We start from the raw sequence: 25,129 nt of genomic DNA on the forward strand, positions 1-25,129 counted from the left end.
CATGGCAGCTGTAAGGCATGCACTAGGCAGCAGCTATCCAAACCATTATTTCTGGCTAACACTCGAACACCGGCTGGAAGACTTGAGCCAGCATGAGTGAAGCGGCCAAAGCAAACACCTCTGCCTTTCAAGTTCTACAAAGGCATTTATGCTACGTCACTTGAAAGGCAAGTTCAGAACAGAGGATGTGACTTGTCTGCTAAAATCACAAACAACCCAACACGCTCTAGTTAAGGCCTTGACTTCAATGAATGCAAGCCGCTGGTTTCTCAGAAAAGATGATGTTACTGCAGCATTGCAAGCCTTTGTCACGAAGAGCAAACGAAGACAATTTGACATTTTGCAAACATGCAGCTACCCTGATGAATAACAAGCAGAAATCAGCAGCACCAAAGATTTGCACTGCTACAAGGAAGTGGCAGCCAACAACCGAGTTCGCACTAGTCCAAATGTTTATTAAACAGCATCCAAAACAACGACACAAATGTTACGACTTGGCGCACAACCTACAAAGTGCACTGCAATACCACAGACTGATCCACCTTCACAAAACTTCTCAGGAGGGAGCATCTAGGGGGGAATGACTGTATCTGGTATACTACGCATTGGGAAGTTACAGTAGACAAGGAATTCGGTGCCAATACAATGCCAGTACAAGCACAAAACCAATCCACAGGCTCACAACTTTCCCACAAGGATTCTATTCGTGCGGCACAGCGCTGCATTCGTAAAGGTGTTTTACCGGGATCTTTGCTGAAACGTTCTAAAAAAAACGCTACATCAATTGGGTGTGTAAACACAGACTTGTGCCACTGCACACTACATTGGAGTTTTCTACTTTTTAAGGATACAGATAATGAAAATGGACAATACAGAACACCTCCAGGAGCCCCAACAAAGATGCATTTGAGCAGTACTTCTAAGACATATCGAAGCAATTTTAAGCAAGAAGCTGCAGCTACAGTAGGGTTACCATTTTAAGACTGCGCCATTTATGGAGACATTTCAACGAGTGGCCTTCACACAAACTAAGGCCTGTATCCTAACTGACCCCTGGAAAAAAATGCGATCCCCGACCACAGACGCCAATTGGCTGAAGCAGCAGATATGCATGCGGTGCTATTACAATGTAAATCATCACTGGTGTGGATGGCATCAGTGTAACATATTCAACTCTGTCGCTCATTCCATGACCTCCATAGCTGCTGGGATAGCAGCAGTTATCACAATCTCTGAAAACTGCTCATTAGTGTGATAGCTTAAGTCGCAGTGAAATTGCGACATCACTGCAGTTATACGAAAGCTGTTGCCAAAAACAATGGCCTACTTCTCAGCCTTCCATGTCCCTTCTGAAACACCAATAATGTTCCAAACATATATTAGCTTTGACTTAGACTGTGATGCGCTTTAACTTGAAAAATGCAATTTACACAACTGTGGCATATCCCACACATAGTGCTGAAAGGCAAAATGAGCACAGCTGGTTTTGTCAAAACTAAATTTAAAAAAAAGGCCACTTGAGGGGGATGTGGGGCAGAAGGGTCAGATATTGAACTGCTGTGCCATTTTTTATAAAATTTTCAGAGATACTGTATCCTCGTGCCATTAGAAAATGAAGATTTCAATACTGCAATTTGGTGTGAGAAAAACTGCTTGCATCAGAATAAGCTAGTAAGTGTGTCAGTTCAGGAAAGCTATCATTTTAAAAATACTTGCAAGTTTTTTTTTTTACATAAAAGACACTGCAAAAACCCCACATACACAAATACTTGCAAGTTCATTTTTTTTTTATATAAAAGACACCGCAAAAGCCCCGCATACAGGACAAGGGCAATTGTTTTATGACCAATTTTTCTCAATATAGCACAACCTAATAGCAACTTTTGCTTTTTATTTAGAAATTGGGCTTTTTTTTTTTGCCACAATAACCTAACAGTTAAGCATCATTCGTAATATACCTAGCCCAAAATTGCAAACTCAGAAAAAAAGCTTTGAAGATTTCAGCAATAGTAATATTGTTTCACCGGCTATCAATCTTAATTACAAGTCCTTACTGCACCCGTAGGACCTTCTTCGATGCAATGCTGCTCAGTGGCCAGTCCTTGCAGTTTCTGTCGCTTATTTTCCAGGTTTTGAACTGCGGGGCAACTTTGTTTCAGCTCGGAAACTCACAGAAATAAGTTGAACAGTAAGTATCAACAGCAATGAAACAAAGTCTTGTGAAGACTAATGGCTAGAAATTTATTTTAAAAGGACGCGTGATGCAATACCACTAATCACCGACCTAGCTTTGTTTTCCTACCAATTACGGCTCACAAATCCGGGATATGTCATTTTTGCCTGAGTTTTTAACGTGTTTCTGATCAAGTCTTTAAGAGAGAGATTGTCTGAACAGGATTGAAAGGGGAAAAAAACTGCAATATGCCTGTTTGCCTCTGCACTGTATATTGGAGACGTTTTTGGGTACGGCCGGCGACAGCTCGCGCACAATCGGTCACGGGAAAACAATTGTCGACATTTCAACTGCACAGATTATGAGCAAACCTTAAAGATTTTCTGTTAGTTTATGAAGCTTGTATAATAAAAATTAAGAAATTTTTTATATCAAAATCACATTTTCTGCCCCACATCCCCCTTTAAGCCGCTTCAGCCTAGCAGTAAACGTTACCTGGAACCAATAATCACAGGGTTCAAAATTAGAACGTCCTTGCATCTCACGGAAAACTGCTGAGTAAAAATCTAAAACCAGATATGCATGTACCTTAAGCTGTCGATTTTGAAAAAAAAAAAAAAAAAATCTGTGCACCAGACAAAAGTGCACTCCGAAAACCAGATAGTGCCAGCAGTATAGGAGAGATTTCTCGAAGTGCAGGGCAAAGTCAACACAGACTATCTGTGAAAACACACAAGCAGACTTCTGAACTAACGATCACTGACTTGTCGCAAAGCAGTGAAAGGAAATCAAACATCAAAATACTGAAAAGCAGGATCAAGACTTGTGGCTTGTTATACTACACAATCCAACAATCTTTAACAATACACCATGATGTCACGTTCCAAGCAACCTGAACATCCATTAGCACAGAGACCAAAATTAGCACCAAAAATGATTGAAGCACGCCTGCTTATAAACATGCACAGTGCTGTATTTACTCAGTGCAAAGTGGCTCATTACAAGGCTTGGGTTGTTTTGGAGCATTACTGAGTAACAGAGATTGCATTCAGCTACAAGGCCCTACAATCGCATAGCACCAGCAAAGAATTTCTTATGTTTACCACGGCTGTATTACTGTTGCAATGATTGTCGCAAGCATTAAACAACAGCTTGATTTTTTAGGCTCGGACAGCATTCCAGAAAGCTACATCAAATAAACCGTACTGAATGCACATTGTACACAGTTCCGTGTGCATTCAAGACCACTGCCTGCTACATCCAATGCTAACTGCATGCAAAAATAGATCGGGTTTAGTGCCACTAGGCAGAACGACTTCCGTGTCACGATTAGGAATGGCCCTGAACAGACAGAGCCATATCAAATTGTAAACAGCAGATCAACCTAAAAGGTTTAACAGGCCTAAGTTGCAGCAAAATCTCTGCAACTGCCAGCTAACCCTTTCTCTGGATTACCACAAGACAGAACGATTTAAATATGCCTACACCACAAAAAGACTGTCATGGTAAAACAAATGAGTTGGAGCAGGGCCACTCATACCCTAGCCTGCAAAAATGCTCAAAAACTAACACAAGAAACTACACACTGTCTACCAGGTAATGACAACTCTGTCATAAAGGGAATGTGGGCAACTTAAACACAAGAACGCAAAACAATAACACAGCAGATTCTGCTTTATTCTGAGGTACCTCAAGTGCTTAAAACACACACAACAGCCTCCGGCACTGCAACGAATAGTACGGTGCAGTATTAAATTTGAAGTAGCCTGTCTTTATGTCATTTAAACTGGCTGTGCGCAGAAGAGGAGGCATGAGTAATGCATGTGTGACATATATTAACCATGTGAAATTAAGGCTATGCAAGGTGTCCAGCAAATGAGTCACAAATGGCAACCATGAATAAAAACATGCAACATGAATGGGCAAGTTTTCTACTCATGCTACCTGTTGGTCATAGTTATCACTACATGCTTAACACAGGCACATAATGTACAGGCAAACAAGCAACATACTTCTGCACAATGAATATGCTGAAAAATTTAGATGCAAGAAAAAAGAGCGCAGCGTTTGCCAAAAAAAAAAAAAACTTTCCTATGATGAAGAAAAAAGGCAACTTGGATTGAAGGGATAAGCAAACAATGCATACAACACTGCTGAAAAAAAAAAAAAGCACTTACTGCTACTACTATTAAGAGGAGCAAATATGCACAATCTCTCTGCAATAAACACCAGAGTTGTCAAGAATGCACAAGATTTTCTCAGTAGCATTTGCAGTATTCAATGCAAAGCACAATCGGCAGAGTGCAAAAGACAGAAAAAAGAAAATGCGCTCTTTGTTCTTGCATGTCCCAACTCAAGAAACTAGTGCCAGAGAGTGACAGCGCAGTCTGAATGCAACGACATACTGTGAGTAATGACAAAATGGTCCATTCCGCTCTACAAACAATGCGTACACACTCATACACAGCTTGAGCTGGACCTGCCGAACACACCACAGCTGAGGAACTGCACAGTGGTTGAGAAGCACCATGCAAAATATTAAAAAAAAAACTCCTCCCACAGAGCAAGAAAGCAACAACGGTAACAGTAACAACAAGCTTACAACAAGCAACAAGCTTGTCTGTGATCCCCTTACATTTTCACTGTGCTGCTGGGTTTCTCAGTGATGACTTTTGTTGTAATACTCAAGCTGTTTGTAGCTCCTACACTAATCCAAGTTCGCATTACCTGGCACTCAATGCTTACACAAGCTAAATTTAAACAAAGGCTTGAAAATATTACAGCGGACATTTTCTTCCTCGAAGAATGCAAGCACCTTGGCAAGCAATATGTTTAGACGGCATGAAAATGACCATGAACAAATGGACACGTAAATATTGTACAGGATATGTACCGGCTGCTTTACATACATGTTTCAGCCTTTGTCCGCCTTCTTCATCATAGCTTCTACACCTAGAACCAGAATACAGATAGCCCCTTTGTCTATTCTGAATTGCACTACTCAAGGTAACCCTACAACACCTCACATGCAGGCAATAAGGGGCATTTGCCTTTTTGTTTCACCTCACACACTTACCAAAGCTATGTTTGTTGTGTATGAATAAAGTTTAATAATAATAATAATAATAATAATAATACCAACACCACTATTACTACTGCTATGACCTTAGCATGCCACCTGTGCACTTCCTCAGCTGCAGCTGCCCCATCGCTGAATGACATGCAAATGACATTTTAATTAAAGGTGGTTCACCTCTAACCCACTGGTCCCAAACCGGAAACGGAAAGTAAAAGACAATGCTTCAAACCTCTGGCCAAAATAATACAATGCAAGAACATTTTTCCAATGCTTTTCTTCAAAAATTATGTTCCTGGTTATACGACTACAACTGCACTTAGCGACTCCCTGCTTGACAGATGTATGACTGAAACTATGAAAACTGAATAAGAAGGAGCCAGCTGGTTGGGGGTACTAGCCAAATGCCATTTTATTCGAATGGGTTCCTCCTCATCCAACCAGCAAATGAGAACCTTCATGAGAGCTAATGAATACACAAGCCTTAAATGGCATATTGTACCACATGTGTTCACGCTTCGGGAGCTTCAATCAATTTCACTAAAATGGCATTCAGCTACCACTCCTCACTCAGCAAAAAATGTAAATCGGCATACAGTGCAGAAAATAAGTCAGGGGTGGCGGGGGAGGAGGCAGTGTTACTCAGCACAAAAGCAAGCTCTGACTGAAAATGCAGGAGGGGACGTGTGAGCACACATGATGTTAGTCTTGCACTCCAGTCTCAAGCATTTCATCCTTAAGATGGGTGGGGAAGGGGGCAAAGAAGAAAAGAAAAATAAAGGAAATGACCAGCTGTTAAAAAAAGCTGCAAACACAAAGAAAAAAAAGGCGTGTTAGCTCCCACCACACCCAGAAAATGTGTCAGAAAAAGTGTGGCATGCAATAAAATGCACTCTCTTTTCCCATTTTTTTTCTTCCCATATTGCCTCCCAGTACACTCCACGAAACCTAGGACTGACTGCTGTGCTTAGCTGATTAGCGAAATATGTTATCTATATGGCTGTCAGGAGAAAAGAAATAATTTCTCATATAATAGCAGATTTGCTTACAAGGGTTACCTAATCTACGCAAACTGCGAAGCCGTAAGGCAAGCAACACATACACGGCACCGTTACGTGGCAGGACAGCCAGGAAAACATTCACGCATAATGGCACATACACCCACTGTAAAAAGGTTATGGAAGGCGACTCTGTCCGCATCCAAAGCATACTGCTCGAGATTTAATGGTGCACTGTGCAATATGTGCAGTGACAATAAGACTCATATCTATTCCACGATACATGAAAAGATGACAGCAAAACAAATATTTTTTCTCCAATATTGCCTTGTATAAACTTCTGACGGCAAGTGTAAACAATGCTCTTAGATGTGCGGTAATAAGAAGCATTACAGCACCGCAGATATAGAATAATGTGTTGGCAAAACAAAATTTTGCAACTTCAAAGCATTCCAATAACGATAAAATCCATTTAGCTGCTCTCATGCGCTTCCTTATAACTGTAGGCCAAAACCCCAGCTAGTACTAGTCGTTAGAATCGTAGGTTTCAGTAAACTAGTCCTCCTCTTGGCATCACCTTCATAAAACTTGAATGTCAAACAGCTGACAATGCCATCACAGCTGGGATTCTTTATAGCCAAACAACAGGAGAATTCAACAATCATAAGGTTGCCGGACATATTGCACAAATAAATTTTCTAAAAAAAAATTTTCTCTCAAATCGAGCTCAGACCTCAGGATGAGGGAGTACAGATTGGTTCTATCACAGCAACATTACAAGGCTTTCAAAAAACCTGCTCCTAGCAAATGTAAATGGAAGATGCAGTGACCAGAAAAGAAAAAGCTCAACTGCTCCAGCAACTAGCATTAACACGCCAAAGTTATCGTGAGAAAGCATAAAAATCGTGATCCAAAACGATTGTCATCATGGACGAAACTCCTCAATCCCCACATTAAAACAATGACCCTTTAAAGTACAGGTACAGAGTACAAGTGTAGACAACATACACATTGTCTACAAGTGCTTTGTGACTATAGTTACCTTTCTGGAAAACTGATATTACAGTAAAGCACAGCCACTGTTTGCAGCAGGTCTAATGCAAGCCTATGAAACTCCATCACAGGAAAAGATAGTCTCACTGCAATGTCAGCTATGTATATATACAGAAATGTTCACTGGTCTTCCTTTCTTAATTTCAATTCTCATGTGAACATTCTGGAAAGGTAAAAAAAAATAATTTTCCGCACAGATGTCACCGGGCTGTTTTCCTATTTCTTGCATCAACAATGCTCGACCTTGTCAGGAACTACAGTAAACTATCACGTGGTATTGTCAATCTGTAAATATTCCTCATCACTAATAAGCATTGCCTGCCATATAAACTGCTGTGGAGAAAGCACCGTGGCAGATGCTGCCTATAAATACAGCACAGCCTCTGCACACTGAAAAAGCTGCGAGTTTATCTGCAACATGTTCCAAGACAACACGAAATGCTTAATTAGTATATGGGCACAAGTTCAAGCTTGAGCTATGACCATTTCTGAAGAAGGTTTAGGCATAAAAAAAAAACAGTTAAAGGGAGCATTATGGAGTTTTTGTGAAACAAATCTATGAAACTGGAAACATGTTCAGCAATAAAACTAAGCCTGTTCAGCATATGGAGTCAGAGTCGCATGAGCCAATACTGCATTGGCAGCACATCAAACAGAAGCTTGATGCTTCATACTATAACAGCCATGCAGGAATGCAACACTTCTAGCAGCAAAGCCCACCGGTGACATTAGACACTGCAAGGCTAAGTTGCTAAGTTACTATGTGCACTAGCAGGCGCTGCTAAATAACCCACTGAATGAAGTACGCACCTACAATCGCTGTCACCAATGAAGCAGACTGTGCCTTATTTTAACTGTGATGTAGCAAAGAGTGCAACTTTTGCTTATTAAAATTACCTTCTCCTTGCAACACCAGACTTGGTCAGGCAATGTGAGGCCTCACCACATCAACTGAATTGACATGAAAGGTGCCACTGCTACAAGTGTATATATGGCTGAATACTCTCATCATCATCGCTTTTGCAAACGACCTTCAAAAACACTTCTTTTTTTCCACTGAAAAGCAAAGATAACGAACATGGCTAAGTTTTCAGCAGGTTTTTAAGGATAAAACATGTCCTTTCATGGTTCCTGCTTTGGCAGGATACTTGTCCTGTATGTGCCTTTTTTTTTTCATGGTCTGTAAACAACCACCAACTTCAACTAGTACCAGCAAAGGTTGGTACCTATTTGGAAACAGCATGTCAATACCACTCTAAGAGCAAGCACTGAAATGTATTGCTTATCCTATATTGCTTCTCAGAAACACAGTTCTGAAGACCCACGTCAACCTTCCAAGAAACGAATTATGGTTTTGGTACACATATGCATACCCAAAGGTACCAGCTATAGCTGTAGTGCAAGCAATTAATAATCTGCCTGAAATGAGACTAAATCAAAAAATGTCAGAATAGGCCCAAGAATAGTAGCAGCACTGTTGAAACAGAAACATCACGGCTAATCTTCAAAGGTGGGCAATGATTGTGCACCTGCATCTAGGCAGCTAACGTGTACGCAGCATCTCTGAGTAACCTAAGAAACCTTAATATGCCGAAGACTGCAGCTATCGTACATAGCTCAACACTTTATAGCCATGTGACCATTCTAATGTTGGCCTTCTGCATCAGCAGAAACAGGTGTTGCTTTGCTCTTAAGTAGCACATAGTACTGCCATCCATGGAAGCTTGCACAGCTTGATCAATGTGAAATGTGCATTGCTACAACACCACTCAAAAAGCGTGATTCAAATTTTACAGTTAACACTACCAATCAACGGTTCTTGTAAGCATGGCTCTATCACGGGAACAAAATTTGCTTTCCCTCATCGTACATGTACAACAAATGATAGATTTCGAAATGCAGTTGTCTCAGGACAGAGACTAGCCACAAGATCCTAGTTTGTGAACTGTTTCTGCTGTCTTTTAGCCAAGTTAAAAGTGGGCAGCCACACAAAAGTGCGGCTAACATGCCTAACATTGGTGTGTTGACAGCTGATGAATTCGCGCCATACCTTCATTACCGGTAACGCTTACCAGAGGAAACACCTTGACCACTGATTGCTAATCAGCCATTTCCTGTGCCAACTGTGCCCCACCCCTCCTAGTGAATTTTCTAATCTCCCAGCGCAATTTTTTTTATGCTATTCCACGCTGATTTTATTTTGATAGCTCATATAACAATAAAGTTTACGCTTTAAAAAAGCCTACGAGTTAATTTAAGGCCACACATTGCAAACTTTAGGACACAGAGAATGAATACTCTGTAACAGTAAGGTTCATTCGTGTAAGCTTGACAGCACATAAACTACAAGGGCCGGCTGAACATTTAATACATGAGCGCATCTAATCCATGCTTGCCTGAACGTTCCTTCCATGCCCATGTACTCCTATATCAGCACCACAGCAGCCCAGTGTAATACCTTTTCAGACAAGGGCAACAATAGCTGTCCTCCTAAGTCACACAGATGACAGAGCAATGTCACAAGAGCAAATGCTCCCAGGCTAGTTCAGCAGTAATGCAGGACAGGCGGATGCAGCACTTCCATAAATTTAAAAAAAAAGAAGTCCAGAAAAAAACTGTCTACGTAACCTGTTTTCCCAAAACCAGCGTCACAAAGCTGGGCTAGCACAAACATGTATTACGTCAAGAGATGGAGAGAGTGAGTGGCAGAGGAAAATTAAAGCAGCCAGACAAAAACGGTAAATCCGATTGAACTAAGACTCCAGGTACACACACTACCGTGGTCGACAAAATTGCAAAAACAATAAAATCAGAAGAGAGGCGGAGCAAAACAAAAAAAGGTCGCCTCCCATATGTCATGCAGCGCAACACGTTTACACATACACCGGATAGGAGGAGGAGTGACATCTCTGGGGTAAACAGCATGCAGACAGAATGCCCCAAGCAATTTGCAGGCAAAAAAGAACCACTCCGGGAAGAGAGACAGGCACACCCGTATCTACTCTCGTGGCATAATCACACCAACCAGCTCAGCTGAGATATTAAACAGATTCTGCAGCCTCCTGCTCACTCTCACATAAAACTCAGAAAAGCACATAAAAAAGGGCAAAAAAAACTCAAAAACAGATCTCTTTCTTGCATTTTATAGCCAGGCACACAACAATGGGCAATGAGAAGCGCAAAGAATTTGTTCGATAAAGTTCCCCTTCCAACTTGTGTAAAAGTGTGCCACGAAACCATGCCGCAGGGATGTTACAGCTTGTATATATAAAAAAAAATGCTCTGAAAAAGTGTCCAGTGATGCAGAAAAAAAAGAAGAATAGGAAAGGAGCAGCTTTGAGGCAGGAAAGAACCAGCGACGCTGCTGCCACCATTTAAACACAGATCAGATTCATATGAGTCCAAACTCTTTGAGGGCGTTCTCAACGGCTTCATCCTTTGGGAGGAGGACAGGAGAGAAACACAATTAGCACCCCACTCTGAGCACAACAAACCAAAATCAACGCTGAACAGCGCAAAACAGTGACAACATTCCACACACTACTCTTATATACTCACACATGTGCTCACAAACAGCACCCTTTGGCAAAGCACACCTGAAAACAATCTCTCCTTTGAAAGTACAGTGCTACCTGCATGAAATGGATCAGCTAACATGTCACCGACTAGGTCAGGTTCCTCTAAACTACCTCGCACACATGTGCAAAAATCTGCAAGAATTCTAAACTTAAACGCAATGCTCCTTTTATGCTGTCAAAAATAAACATTAAGTCAGTTACATAAAGTCAGTTACATTAAGTCAGTTACGTAAACATTAAGTCAGTTACATATCAATGCTGCGATTGCTCTTCTGCACATACAAAAGCAAATTTGTTTTACGCACAGCCACAGTCTGTGTATGCTATATGAGAGGAACACATCAATGTGGTTGCCACAACACAAAGAGTACCTTTTAGCACTGGCAGCTATATTCAACGCTATTCTTGCACAATTGATATAGGGAAGCCAATTTGATGATCACAGAAAGGATCTAATTAAGCTTTGCGATTATCGAACTACAACCAAGAAGAGGGTCAACTAAGTTAATCCCCCGTCGCATCACAAATTCAGCCATTCACTGAAGTTCCTCCTACAAAGAAGATATTAAAACTGTGCAACGTTCTCTTCACCCAAAAGTGCAAAATATAAAAATGTTTTAAAGAAACACTGACGACAATTCAATATTTTTTTTTTGTTAGCAAATTGCGATATTTGCGGATTTTCTGGCTCTGCTGCCACTTTTCCGGCGACGAAAGATGTATTTAGTGCTAATAAATTTGGATTCAAAGGTGGAAAGCTTTTTCCCACCGCTCTGATTAAAATTCGGGACACTCAGATGACAAAACAGCCAAAAAGTGACAAACTGAGGTAAATTCAACAGACAAGAGAATGGAAAGAGGTGCTGTTAAGACATAAATGATATAAGTGAACATTTACAGAATCCAAAGAGCATAGGGGATGTCTTTTTTTGTAGTTTTTAACACTGGGCGAAACATGTGCGAGAACCCTCTCATGCTACCTACAGCATCAAGAATGCCAGATTCGAGGCCCTCAATGAAGATGTGGAATTCATGATTGCTGGCCGCCAGCGGTGCAGCCTAGCAGTAGCCGAAATGAAAACTACTACTGGCCGGACGTTGAAGGCCTCTATTGACTGTCACGACCATCCCTTCGTTTATGTTTGCACCAGACCTATGATAGATCCGTTCCCGATCAGGACAACGAAGTTCTCGCAAAGAACTGCAGCCTGCACTTCAGTGACCTCAACCCTACACAGCATGCAACGCTTCTGGAAGCTGAGGCGGCGGGTCTGGCAGGATAGTCCGAGAGCTGAGGAGTACGCAGTGTTGGTAGCAAGCCAAGCTACAGGTGCAGCAACTGTCATCACCGAGCCACCATCACGACTGATTACTCGAGACTGGTACGCACGGACATAATTAAATTCTGTAATAATAGTCCTTGTGCGCTCGTTATGCAACATAGAGTCTCGGTACCTTCACGAAGCGAACAAGCCGAGCGGTGTGTTTGCTAATGCGGAGGCTCGCGAGACATTAGCTAGCCACAGGTAAAAGGGACGATTGTTGAGCTAGCTGGTTCATGATACTGGAATGAAACAGCGCGAAAACACGAGTGTATTCCAATGTTTTCGTGCTGTTTCGTTCCAGTAGCCACAGGCGTTTTCCTCATTGCAGGTGTGTGCCATGGCATGAACTTCGTCTGAGAAGCGCTTAGAGGGGCACCTGGAGTTCCTCCGCTGCTCCGCACTTGTAAATCAAGGAGCGCCAAAAACGCAACCATGTGGGCACGAAAAGCGCATAGCCGAGAAGCAACAAAAATACAAAAACTCAGCTGGCTGCCTGTTGTGCCGCCAACTGCAGGTTTTTCTTTGGCTTCCAACATTCAGGTTGTCTTTATCCCATCTTCTTCGTGTGATAAAAGTTCACTAGTGGTTTCAAAACAAAAATCATGTACATCAATATTGATCAACTGCATAACCATCATGCATGTTAGTCAGCCTCAGAGATTCGCAGGTTTTTTTGGGGGCCATTCCGTCATCGCGCTTGTAACTGTGAGACTGGCCAGTGGCAGCAATACCTGTATTTCAGTTCTTGCTCTTTTCTACCTTACAAGAGCTTTGTCTTCAGTAAGAGTGGTCTTTTCGTGGTTAGGTCTTTTCGTGTGTTTACTTGCAAAATCAGCGGCACCTGTATTTTCTTTTTTGTTCTTTTCTAGCTTATGAAAGCTCTGTTTTCAGTGAGAGCGGTCACTCTGTTGTTAGAACGGTGTAAGCTATCATTACAAGCCAATTTCAATTTCTCCTCATTGTCCCTTAGGCATGCTGCTGACCAATCATATCATCCAGAAGAAGAATTACATGACCATGGATACTGAGAGAGTTGTACTGGAATTGGATTGATAGCAATACTAAAGGCCCTACCAAATGTCCAGCAAATCCACAAGTTGGAGTTTCCTATCTTCAGTCATCAAGCTGGCTCCAGCTTTTTAAAGCTCATTTGCATCTTAGTCCTTTAGGCTTGAGTACTTGAAAAATTTTAATAGCTGTGGAGAGACTGAACTTCACACCTGAAACTCTGCCAGTAGAGCAGAGCTCCAAAAAGACTGGATTTAACGAAGAGGATTTTTCAAAACATTCACATTTTTGCAACACTTAACTTTGGCATACAACTGTTGGACATACACAAATTTACCAGATAGACAGAATACAAAAAGACCATGGGAAAACAGCATGGAGACAGAGACGTGTTATGTCACTCACTGTCTATGTCTTGTCTCAATGCCACTCTCGCACGACCTAGCATCAAATAGCATATCTCCAAGCTGCCATCAAAAAAATACCACCACATCAAAAATTTCCAGGGACACAAAACTTATTCACATGAAATGTGCCGTTTTCATACATGCGGCAGGCAGTGTACAAAGCAACTACTGCCAATGCAAATAGAAAGCCTCATTTAGCAAACCAGTAAATTCATATGAACGATTCTCAATGCCACTGCACAAAAAATGGTGGAAGTACTGAGAGGGGGCTGAAAAAATTTTGTTCAGAGAAACAGTTGCCCTCTGGTGAGTGAAGAGAAAGCTACTTGATTGCTGGTGAGTTGCATGAGTAATCCCAGCCCCACTGGACAGCGTGCATACATCATGTGTAGCCACATTCACAAGAGGATCTAGCTTTTTGCTGCAGTGTCCAATAGAATCTATATACATATCCTGCGTGCCAAGCTGATTAAAAGAATGCACATCCACCAAACAAAACAAGGACATGCGAGGCCCCTGGCATGGTACTAGTAAAGCGTAGTTTAACTAGCATGTATACATTATTTGTGGCTACTGTAATGGTGCTTCCAATAGCGTAGCAAGGTGGACATGTTGGTTTGAAAAACATAAATTTGACTGTTTCAACAAAACAAGGGTGTCCACATATGAGGTGAGCATTTCTGGAAGGCCTTTAGACTGTTTCTGCTGTAATCTGGTGTACAGCTCTGCATTGTACGCTACTAGTACCTTTCATTCTTCAAAGCACTGCTGTCTCCACATTCGCGATCGCATTTATTAACCACATACAACAAAGGAGCATTACGTTTACTTGCCCTGACCAACTGAAAAACTTTTTTTCTTTTCTCAGAAGAATTCCTCAGAGAAGGTTGAAAAAAGAAGCCTGAGAAGAACACCTGAAACCATTCTTTTTCCTCTATGACAAGATGTCAATGTACAGCAGCCATACAATCAGATTTAGGCAAGAAGTCAGTACTGGCATTGTCCTTTCCCTCCCCTTCTAACAGGGCCCTTAATTGCTATTCTCGGCATGACAAGTTTTTCTTCACAGCTTTTGGCTATTTTTGTCTCATGCACTATGTTTAGCTACTTAGGTACCACCACTTTTCATACTGTTAACTAATACTAGTGAAAGCTCCACATTCTCCCCCACCCTTTTGTCCCGACATCCCCTGCTCCTTGGAGCAGAAAATAAACAACAGAAATCTCCTGAACTCAACAACAACCGGACTCAAGCCTTGAGCAAGCAAGGATACCTGGAGGAAAACTGTACTCTCTGGCACGGTATTACACAATGCTAATATACATAGTGGCTCATAGCCACTTAAACTCTGACAGCACACCTCGCAGCCAAGACAACGACCACACTTGTGGACTTGCATTTTTCACAGCACTAACTTTTATACTGAGGCATTTCTTCAGTTTCACATAAGGGCAAACACTCCAAAGAGCATTTGATTGCCAACTATGCAGCTAGCACAGTATAGCACTGCACAGGAGCCTGCTGTTCCATGTTACCAAGTACTACTACTGCATACCCTCATTCTTTCACGCGTGGTAGTAGCAGTGCTAGCGGCTAATGCCACATCAGCAACTCAAGCTACTCACAATGTCATCTAGCTGATCGCTTGGTCTTGCTCTATGGCCACTGCTAAGTTTTACTAGTCCAATGCAAAGCCATTTGTTCCCGTGAAAAAAAAAAAAAACCTGACAGCTTATAAGCACAATGCACCTGTGACTGCCAGTTCTGAATAGGAAGCACCGCAAAGTTGTTTACAGGACAAAGAGCTACATGAAGAAGCACAAACATGATCATTCCAACTAGCAATTACCCGATTATGTAACGTATTACAGCTAGGAAAAAAGGAAAAGGTAACAGTGGAGCAGGATAACGTGTCTCGGGCGCCACGTACACTTAGCCGTCCTGGATGCACATCAGACTTCTTCAGCCCCACCAAAAGCATGTCTGCCAACCACTGCAGTCACTGAGAAGGGAGGGTGCGAGAAGAGGAAGAAGAAAAGAAGATGCTAAGGATGTGGGCCGCCTCACCTCCTGAAGTAAATCTTGCGCTGCGATGGCCTTGAGGACGTTCTTCTTGCTCGTCTCCTGCATCTCGCCGCCCACAAGCAGCTCATCGAGGATGAAGTAGGCTTTCTCGAAGTTGAAGATGATGTCCAACTCGCACACCTGCACAACAAACCGTGTGTGTAGCCATAGGTTCAAGTGTGCTCTTCACTGCCCACTTTCTTGTTTTGCAGCCAGCCAAAGTAGTGAAGAAAGAAAAAAGCATCGAAAACCAGGAAATAAAAATTGCAACTCGACTGAGAACAACGAACAGAACTGTTATAGACAAATATCAGGCATGATGTGCCACTAACACAAGTGGCTGAAACTAAAGCTGTCATGTGTTTCTACGGAAGATCATGGCACATTATTCACATCCTACCACTGAAGAGGTAAAGTAAGCTGATTCAATGGCAAACAGCAGTGCTAACAATCATACTGCAAGCAGCTACAGCTCCAGTGTCAGCAATGATTCTGTATTCAGGAGCTTACACTGCTCTACCATAACGGCAAGTTCCCATGCACAAGGATAAGAACAAGCTTGGAAAAGAGCTTTTAAAATGACCAACACCTGGAAAAGCTTTTCGAATTCCAACAAAATTGCCAGGCAATCTGCATTCTTCCAAAAAACGGGAAAAAATGATATCTTAAGACTGTTGCTTTCCATTCGCAGTTTATTTGCTGTCTTACGAAAAGTAAAGTTGGCTATGCTTTAAAGGGACACTGAGGAGAAATTGAAGTTGGCTTGTATCGATAGAATAGCAGCTCCTGATCACAAAAACGCCACTCTTACTGAAAACAAAGCTCTTGTAATGTAGAAAATAGCAAGAACCGAAATACAGGTGTCGCCGCCACAGGCCAATCTCGCAAGTACAAGCGTGATGACTTCCTAGGACAAGAGGCGCCACCTTGGAGGAATTTTCCTTACTTCATGGAAGCCACGAATCTCTGAGGCTGGCAAAGGAAGGTTGGGCACCGCACCGCTAGCCGTTAGAAATCACGGAGTCTGCGTTTACGTCACGTATCACGTCACTCCGTTCTGAGACATCATAAGAGTTGCCGTGGCGTCATAAGATTTCCCTGAGTTTGAATCAGAGCGGCGGGAAAAACTTTTTCATCTTCGAATCCAGATTTCTTTGAAATAAATGCATCTTTCGCGGCCGGACAAGCGGCAACAAAGCCATAAAATGCCGAACTATCAGATTTTGATAACAAAAAAAAATGATAGAGTTCTCCTCAGTGTCCCTTTAATGCTGTAATTGCACTGTGCAGAACTACTTCTAATTGACACCAGGAAATGAAACTGAAGTTAATCTATATGATGTTTTACTGCTGTTGTTCATGCTTTACAGCATCTTATAGGGCGAGAAGCCCATTTGGGAAACTTGTTTTGACGTTTTCCTCCATTTTGGCACTCTGGCACTCCTCTACTTCAGATCTGCCAAGAGGTGTACCACTGAAGGCGTAAGCAAGACAATACAAGACAGTGTTTCTGTTTCCATGGTTCGTTTTATTCTTGTTAGTGCCTTTTCGTTTCTGTATTTTCAACTTTTTCTATGTAGACAGCGATTAGGCTCACATAACCATTAACCCTCCCTTTCTTTCCTATAAAGCAGACTCTCACTGAAACGAATCTCACGGGATCACAAAAAATACTTGTATCATCAAAAATAAACAAAACCTTCATGGCTTTCACAGACAAGATCACTCTTCAAAAACAAAAAGCCGAGCGGGCGAACCCAGCTTGTATTCTCTTCTTTTTGCACCTACCAAACACATTTTTTACTAATGTTATTGTGATTTAAGCACCTTTGCTGGCCACCTTTTTTACATATGTAGCAGGAGGCTACATTCACTCAGCGAACAATTTACCGCTTATGCTGCTGTGGGAACAGGAACAGGCCAAGGTCGGGCCGGGCTTCACATCACAAGCTTTGCGGGCCAAGCCCGGGTTTCAGAAAAGTGATAATGTAGCGGGCCCGGGCTTGAAGCCGCACCTGGGCCGGGCTCAGACTCAGGCCTCAGAATGCGGCCCGTGCAGTGCTCTAGTTTGGATACCACGATGGACAGTAAATGGTGGCAACAATACAAGTGGTCTTGAGTGTAGAGACATGTGATGCCACCACGGGAATGCAGATTCATTATGAGAGTACCTACAACTTTTTCACTCACTGAGCACAGATGGAACAAATTGATGTGAAAACATCATTTTTTGTGGTTAAACACCCAACAGATGGATGATACATATGAGGACTAACTTAACCATGACCTAGGTGTAGATAATTATTAAAACAAAAACTGGACTAAAATCTAGATGTTCCGAAATTTCAGATGCAGAGATTGACAATGCTAGCAGCTTTCAGCAAGAATAAACAAAGGTACAAGGGGCATGGATGTGGACGCCCATTCAGCGCCGCAGACTCTGTAAAAATCTTTTATGCCACAACTCCGGCTCCTACAAGATTTTTCGTCGAATCAAAGAACTTGACTATGAGGTCGTCCGCAATGGAGCTACAGCATCTCAGCGGCACTGTTCACACACAGAAGTTGTGCATGTTGTGCGCCTGAAGCCTTATTATGGATACTAATTGATGCTTTGTGTTTGCACTCTCAGCTTTATTCTTCTCTTCTCAGTGGCTGTTTTTGCATACCTTTCTTTTTGTCGTAAGGTGTAGGGCCGATGCTTCTTTGAGAGAAGAGGAATACCGCGAAGCTTTGTACTTTTATTTTTTCATGCTGAAAGCCGCTGGCTCCTGACTTTATCACTTTTTTTGTGACGTAAAATGCGACCAGTTCTATCTCTAATGATTGCAGCCGCGTGCAACTGCTCCTAAACTGTTTAACGTTGTCGTAGCTGCTTTTGACGCTTTATCTCGAAGGCTGTTAGCCAGCTTTAAAATGAGTGCAGCAGAAAGAGGCCGTAATTATGCACTTCGACAACCACTGAGCACATTTGTTGCTATCAACGCAACATTTCTTGCTATCAAGTTTTCCAGTTACTGAGGGCGCAAGACAACCGAATAAGGAGTTCGTTTACGAACAACTTCAGTCAGCTCATCCGTCGTCCACGGCACTATCACCATCACGTGACAATACCTTTGCAATGCATATTTGTGAGAAATCCCAACATGAAGCAGATCTTTAGCCATACGGCAGCACCCAGGTGGATGCAAAGGAGTAATTACTCCCTTAATCAGATTCGTATCTGGCAGCAAATGTGCTATCTTTGCCAAACGTAACCAGGCTGGCTTTGCCATTTTCCACACTATCAGTACACTTGTGCTATTGTTGTCCCCCTTTGGATGACAGCGATTGTGCCGGATCACATCATGCATGTTGTCCTCAAAGCTGACCACAGCGTCCCCACATTGCCGCCAGCCCATTTTTTTCCATTGTCTCAGCAGCTAGCTATTTTAGGCAAAGACTAAAGGTACAAATAAGCCATGAAGTTTTACACCACTGGTAGGCATCATGAAGCAGCTACCTGAAGCCTTGTTAACTGAAGAGCAACTCCTTCCACACTCATTGTCGGATTCAAAACAATTGTAACCTGAACAAAAGACTCGTTACCATGTAAAGATATGGTCTCTCACTACCAGTGACACAGTCCACCAACACGGGTTGCTATTTTGCATGTGCCTTAAAGGGACATTGAGGACAAATTGAAGTTGGCTTGTATCAATAGAGTACACCATTCTAACAACAGAGCGACTGCTCTCACTGAAAACAGAGCTTTCATAAGCTAGAAAGGAACAAAAAAGAAAATACAGGTGCCGCTGATTGTGCAAGTAAACAGCGTGCGTTGGCATCGAATTTTTTCACAGATCTCAGAGGCTATGTTACACTGCCATTAAGTTCAAAACAGTGGCAACATATACATATTTAGCGCACACGTCACAAGTTTAACTCGAGTGGCAGGAAAATTTTTCAGTTAAATTTTCTTGCCAATAAATGCGCCTTTTGCTGCTGTGCAAAAATCAACACAGCCAGAAAGAGCCAGAGAATCAATTTCTACTCAGAACAATAATTGCATGCAGCTCTCGTCAGTGTACCTGTTTTGTCCAACCCACAAAGCAACAAGCCTTAGGGCAAAGCACCTGCTCATGTGGGACTACATGTGAACAGCACAATTTCCAGCCATTAATGAGTAAAGAAATGCTACACAAAGCTACACAAAGAAGTATAACGGGAAAGTTGGCAATGAGGATGCAATGAAAAGGCTAAACTGCGCGTTCCAATGCCTTAACATGTGCCCAAGTCATGAAAAACCAGTATAAACATAGTGATGTACATGAATGCACCCCCCCCCCCCCCCCCCTGCACCAAGTTACTTCATGATATGCTGAATCATGCAAAAGTAAAGAAATCTTTCCAAAGGAATGACTCTGCAATGCCTTGGTGGTAGATGTACAAAAAAGAACTGAAGAAAATAGGCAGCACACATGGGCCGAAATGATTACTCTTCCAATTGCAAAACTGCAAAAATTTTTCTTGGCAACAAAAAGGCACTTACACTTCCAAAATACTTGTCCAGCAGCTCCACATATCGGTGAATTACTTCAAGAGTCAGCAGCTCATTGTCCACCTGTTCTACAGCACAACAGAAATACAGGCTGGCATACCTGCAAGTAACAGGACACGGAAATGGGGATCAGCAACACACAGGCATGGAAACTCAATGGCACAAATATAGCTGTTCCATCATTCTGCAACAACACACCAAAGGGCTGGCCGGCCGAGGCAAGGAAAGAAAGAAGGCACACCACCACCCACACGTAGTTTGAACAAAAGAAGGAGTATACGTGAGCTTGCCCAATGACAACCAAAGCTGTTCACTGGTTCCACTGAAAAAATGAAGCTCATATTCCAAAAGTGTGAAGAGTCAAGCTGATGCACATTTCGCTTTCTTTCCTTATCTTCATTCCATATTCTTCACAATGCACTTGAACAGAATTTTGCAAACAAAGATGGCAGGGATGACCACATGTCCTAGAAGCTGCCAGATGCACGAGTGTCATGTTAAGTGTTTAATTTCCTTAGTTCCGTCGTGTTTGCGCTAACCTTGTTGAAGAATGATGCATGTAGTACACGCATGAGCAGTATGAAAGGAAAGGAACAAATCACACTTAAGACTCTAATTTACTTTTAATGCTGCACAGAACTTGAAGTCTCATGGGGTCATCTGTCCTGAAAGAGACTTCTGACCAAAATGAGAAAAGTAGCGTGTCATACAATTTGGGGGTTAACGACTGGTCATGTAACAATAAATGTTGCTTTTTATACTGCTCAAACCTGTGCTTGTTTGCTTTTCTGACTGCAATTACGTTGTGACCAGCGCTATTTCACACTCGTTTTTCTCATTTCTGCCTGTCAATGCTATAATAACTTCTTGCAGAATAGATACTTGAGACCAGGAAAAATATATATATATCCTGTCATAACAAGATGACAAGCTGTCATGTCGCAGCACAGTCTGCAACTGATCCTGCAGCATATCATGTGCCAACAAAGCCAAGAGACTCCATATTGAGATGTTGATTTTACGAATATGTTGAGTGTGTGATGATGTTCACAATATTGGGAGCCATACACATCACTGTACTATATCAAGAACAGAGTATCATGCAAGATCGTACGCATTAAATTTGAGAAATAAGCCCTTCGTCTTCAAGTTTAAAGACTAGCATGCAAGATCAGCTGTGCAAGGTGATCAATTTTGTGTATGATAGCTGAACAGTAACATTTCCGGTTTTTTGTAAAAAACAAAGCCAGACGGAGGAAATGACCTCGGCAACATGTTCCAGATTAATGGGACACTGGAGACGAAGACAGCATGCATCAATATACCCCACTCTGATGACAAAGTGGCTACTTTCAATGAAAATGGAGCTTTTATAAGCAAGAATAGGTCAGAAAATGAAATGCAAGTGTCACCATCACTAGCCGATTTCACAAGCAGACTGCAGTGCATCGAGATAATTCTTTTCACATGGATCCCCGAGGCTAGACTACACTGCCATTCCCTTACAAACGGTGATCAGGAGTCCCTTCTGGCCTTCACGCCGCAAGCTTAAACCGAGTCGTGGGAAAATTTTTAAACACAATTTACTGAGCAATAAAGGCATCTTTTGCTGCTGGACAAAAATCGACATAGCCAATAAGAGCTGTAGAACAGATCTTCTTTACTGGGAACAAATATTGGAGTCATTCTGAGTGGCCCATATGATTCAATGCTGGTATCCAATGGCAATATTGCCAAAGCCCTGCAGTACTGTTTTCAATGCCATATATAGTGCTCCAAGCGGTCGCGTATGCACTGCCAAGACCAGTGCTACATATTCTTTATTTTTGTTTTGTTTTGCTGTCTTCATAATATATGCAACTCATACTTTCAAGAGAGTTTCAAGTATAGTGGAAAACAGCATTCCTAGCATTGCATGTGTTCTTTTCATTTTAGTGTATTAGTTTGGGTCTGTTCTGCATACGAAAAAGGTGAAAAAATTAGATGCACAGCAACAAAGTGCAAAGTGAATGCCCAGCAAATCTACAAGGCAGCAGATCGACATTTGTCATAAGAACCGATAAAAGTATGCTGAATTAAGTTTCCGAAATTTGGTTTTAACCGCAGGTCAGTATTCTTGGCATGCTAGGCATAGCTAACTGGCTGTTGAGTGCTAGGTACACTAGGTCAAAGTTGAAAATTAACTGTGTAGGGAAGAAAAGTGCATGATGAGACAGTGGCAGTGTTGGATAAACAGAGTAGTAGTGCGACTGCTCCACTAGCTTACACACATCTGCAGACCAGGAAGCACCACGTCCTCGCCTCCTGCTAGCTAAGCACTGTTTGTTCACTATCATCACCTGTCTAGAGCAGTTAGTTAAGTAGGTTTATAGACTGTATGGAGGACACTGACATAAGCAGTACATGGATGTTACAAAAAAGTACCATATTCTGGCTATCACGACCACGTTGACCGAGCAGCAGTTCCATCACTGCCATCAACACGCGAACCATGTGATGCCCCACTCTCTCGCTCAACTCAGTGCGATAACATGTGAACACAGCTCTTGGACGTAAACTTCCACTTGACTTTTTATCTGCCGGCTATATCATTTAAGTTAGTTTTTTAATAACAATAACTTCTTCTACATGCTGAGCTCCAAGAGCTTCAATTTGCAAGTTATTACTGGCAAACAAGCTGTTCCTGCTGACAAAAACACCAAGACAGACTCTAAGCAACTTTTGACCACGCAATGTTGCTACAGTAAATCATCGAAAAAAGTCAGTAGTTCAGTCATCAAAAAATAATATTAGCTGAAAATAAAAAGCTAGCGTTCTGAAATAAACATAAAAAAGCCGCCGAATCCTCAAAAATACAAAGCAAAAAGTCCAGCCCCTAGCCATATAACACCCATTGCTGAAAATCACCCCAAAATTTCAACACCATCATGAAATCAGCATTTATGAAATACATCAATATATTAAACATTAAAAATTTGGTGTTCCCACTGGATACTGAAACAATGACATGCCCCACATTATACATACTTATGCAAGCAAGGAATAAAACCAATATGCTTAATCTGCATTCCAAGGCCCCTTAAAGATAATTATTAATCTTCGCTCCCACACAGTAGGTAAATTTCAGGCAGTTTATGTTTTAGTAAGAGCAACAATGCCTTTATTTGTATAAGACAGCATAAATAGCCCTCTCCAATTGGGCCTTTCATAGAAATGCTCAGCAAAACAAAGCAAGTTAACATACCTACAAAGCCCTTATTGCACGCATTCGAACTAGTCCAGGTTGAAGCATTCATTTTTTATAAGGTACAATGCCAAAAAAGTGCCTCATCACTGTGTGCTCATCAGCAGAAATGCATAAAATAAAAACCAGTATTTATGGCAGTTTGCGAACAGTTTACTGAACCCATTACAGCGACGGAAACCTCAGCAATAAGGAGTCAGTCAGAGCACGTTTCTGCTTGGTCTGCAGCACAAACCCATGAGAAAACAGTGCAACAGAAGTGTGCATCAAATGGGTATCAAAGATGTTTCTTGACTCCTGAAGTAGTGCTTCGTCCTGCCGAGCCATGAGCGCATCTTTCACGTGCAAGTGATCAGGAGAACAGCACAGGCTGCACATGACTTCGAAAATAAAAAAAAAAGGCAGCCTAAAAAAAATGCTACAACTGTCTTTGATTTGTCTACATCTGTTAATGGACACTTCTTCCTTCAAATTTAGATTGTGAAAAAATAGCCATGCCAGTTACTTCTTAAGCAGAATGCTAACTGACATGAATGTTTATCTAAAGAGCCTTTGAAAACCTAGTCCACTTCAACTCAAATAAACCAGTGCAATGGCATAAATAAGTGCCATGACAATAGATCAGAAACACCCCAAACCAATTAAACCTGCAGACCACTGATGCAAATCATGGCAATATGCAATTTCTTTTTAACACGAGAGATAGAAGCTTAAACCAGGCTCAAAGCAATCACAAAGAGCCATACCGCTTGTAGACGACTTTGAGATCCTTCCACTCAAGGAAGGAGCACATCTTTGGCTTCCGGGCAAGAATGGTCGTGACCAGTTCACGAGTGATCTTCTTCTTCAACTTGTCTGGATGAGCAATGTACCACTTCTGAAGCCGCAGCTTGCCCTGACGGCTGAACAGCAACATAAACTGCATCTGAAAGTGCACACATCAGCAATGTGAGAAACTGAGCAGCCAACCTAAGTCACCTTTTCAAGGGTCACAGAGCTCTCAGAATGCAAAGAGAACACAGATAGAACAAAATGGTACTGTCAGTAATAGAATCAGTTATCTTTCAGCATGAGGATGCATGCTAAATGTGACTGTTCCACTCCAAATGATCCAGCATTTATTTTTTTCAAACCACAACAGATTTTCTAAAAAAAAATTGGCAGTGGTTTAGTTCTGGTTAAACCTGGAGTGACGCGATAGCTACAGCTGGCTGAGTGGAACTTGCTCATTCGAAATGCAAAGTCAGTCTTTCGCCGCTCCGTTTTGCTGGGCATTCCTTCTTCATCTTCGTCCTACTTGACACGGCGCATGTGCACAGCTGTTGCAGCTCAGTTTCGCCGGAGCGCCGCGCCACCAGCAGCAGCAGCTGCTACGCACCACATGGCTGGTCACGTGACCACGTGGCAGTGGCGGCGCCGCCACACCGCGGCTACGCTGCCACCGTCACGTGCCGCCGCCATGATCACGTGCCACTGCCACGCATAAGGCTCGAAATGCTACCGTATTGTAGCTGTTGCTACAAAATTCTTTCCATGTTCTCTGTCACTGAAATACAGCTACCAGTGTAGAAGCATGGGCTATCAAGTACATCTTTTATATGAAAGGAGTAGATGAAAGACAAGATGTAGGGCACACTGTGACGATGTGAGATGGAACAGCCT

The 25,129-nt window shown here is 42.1% G+C and overlaps 1 protein-coding gene across 3 annotated transcripts in view; it reads right to left on the reverse strand.

Annotated features, from left to right (window-relative positions):
* The window catches only part of AP-1sigma (AP-1 complex subunit sigma-2), a 524,179-nt gene that overhangs the window by 6,107 nt on the left and 492,943 nt on the right, over positions 1–25,129 (reverse strand). Inside the window, exons 3-6 of one of the 3 annotated variants that reach the window (XM_077657687.1) lie at positions 24,214–24,392; positions 20,215–20,323; positions 15,687–15,824; positions 435–5,984 (exon numbers count right to left, since the gene is read on the reverse strand). In XM_077657687.1, coding sequence (XP_077513813.1) covers positions 5,952–5,984; positions 15,687–15,824; positions 20,215–20,323; positions 24,214–24,392 — 459 coding nt within the window. In that variant the 3' untranslated portion in view covers positions 435–5,951. Of the gene's footprint in view, positions 1–434; positions 5,985–6,448; positions 10,737–15,686; positions 15,825–20,214; positions 20,324–24,213; positions 24,393–25,129 lie in introns of those variants that run through there. The other 2 variants (XM_077657686.1, XM_077657685.1) reach the window with 2 other exon arrangements.

Source organism: Amblyomma americanum, chromosome 3, assembly GCF_052857255.1.
Source record: "Amblyomma americanum isolate KBUSLIRL-KWMA chromosome 3, ASM5285725v1, whole genome shotgun sequence".
Classification (NCBI taxonomy): domain Eukaryota; kingdom Metazoa; phylum Arthropoda; class Arachnida; order Ixodida; family Ixodidae; genus Amblyomma; species Amblyomma americanum.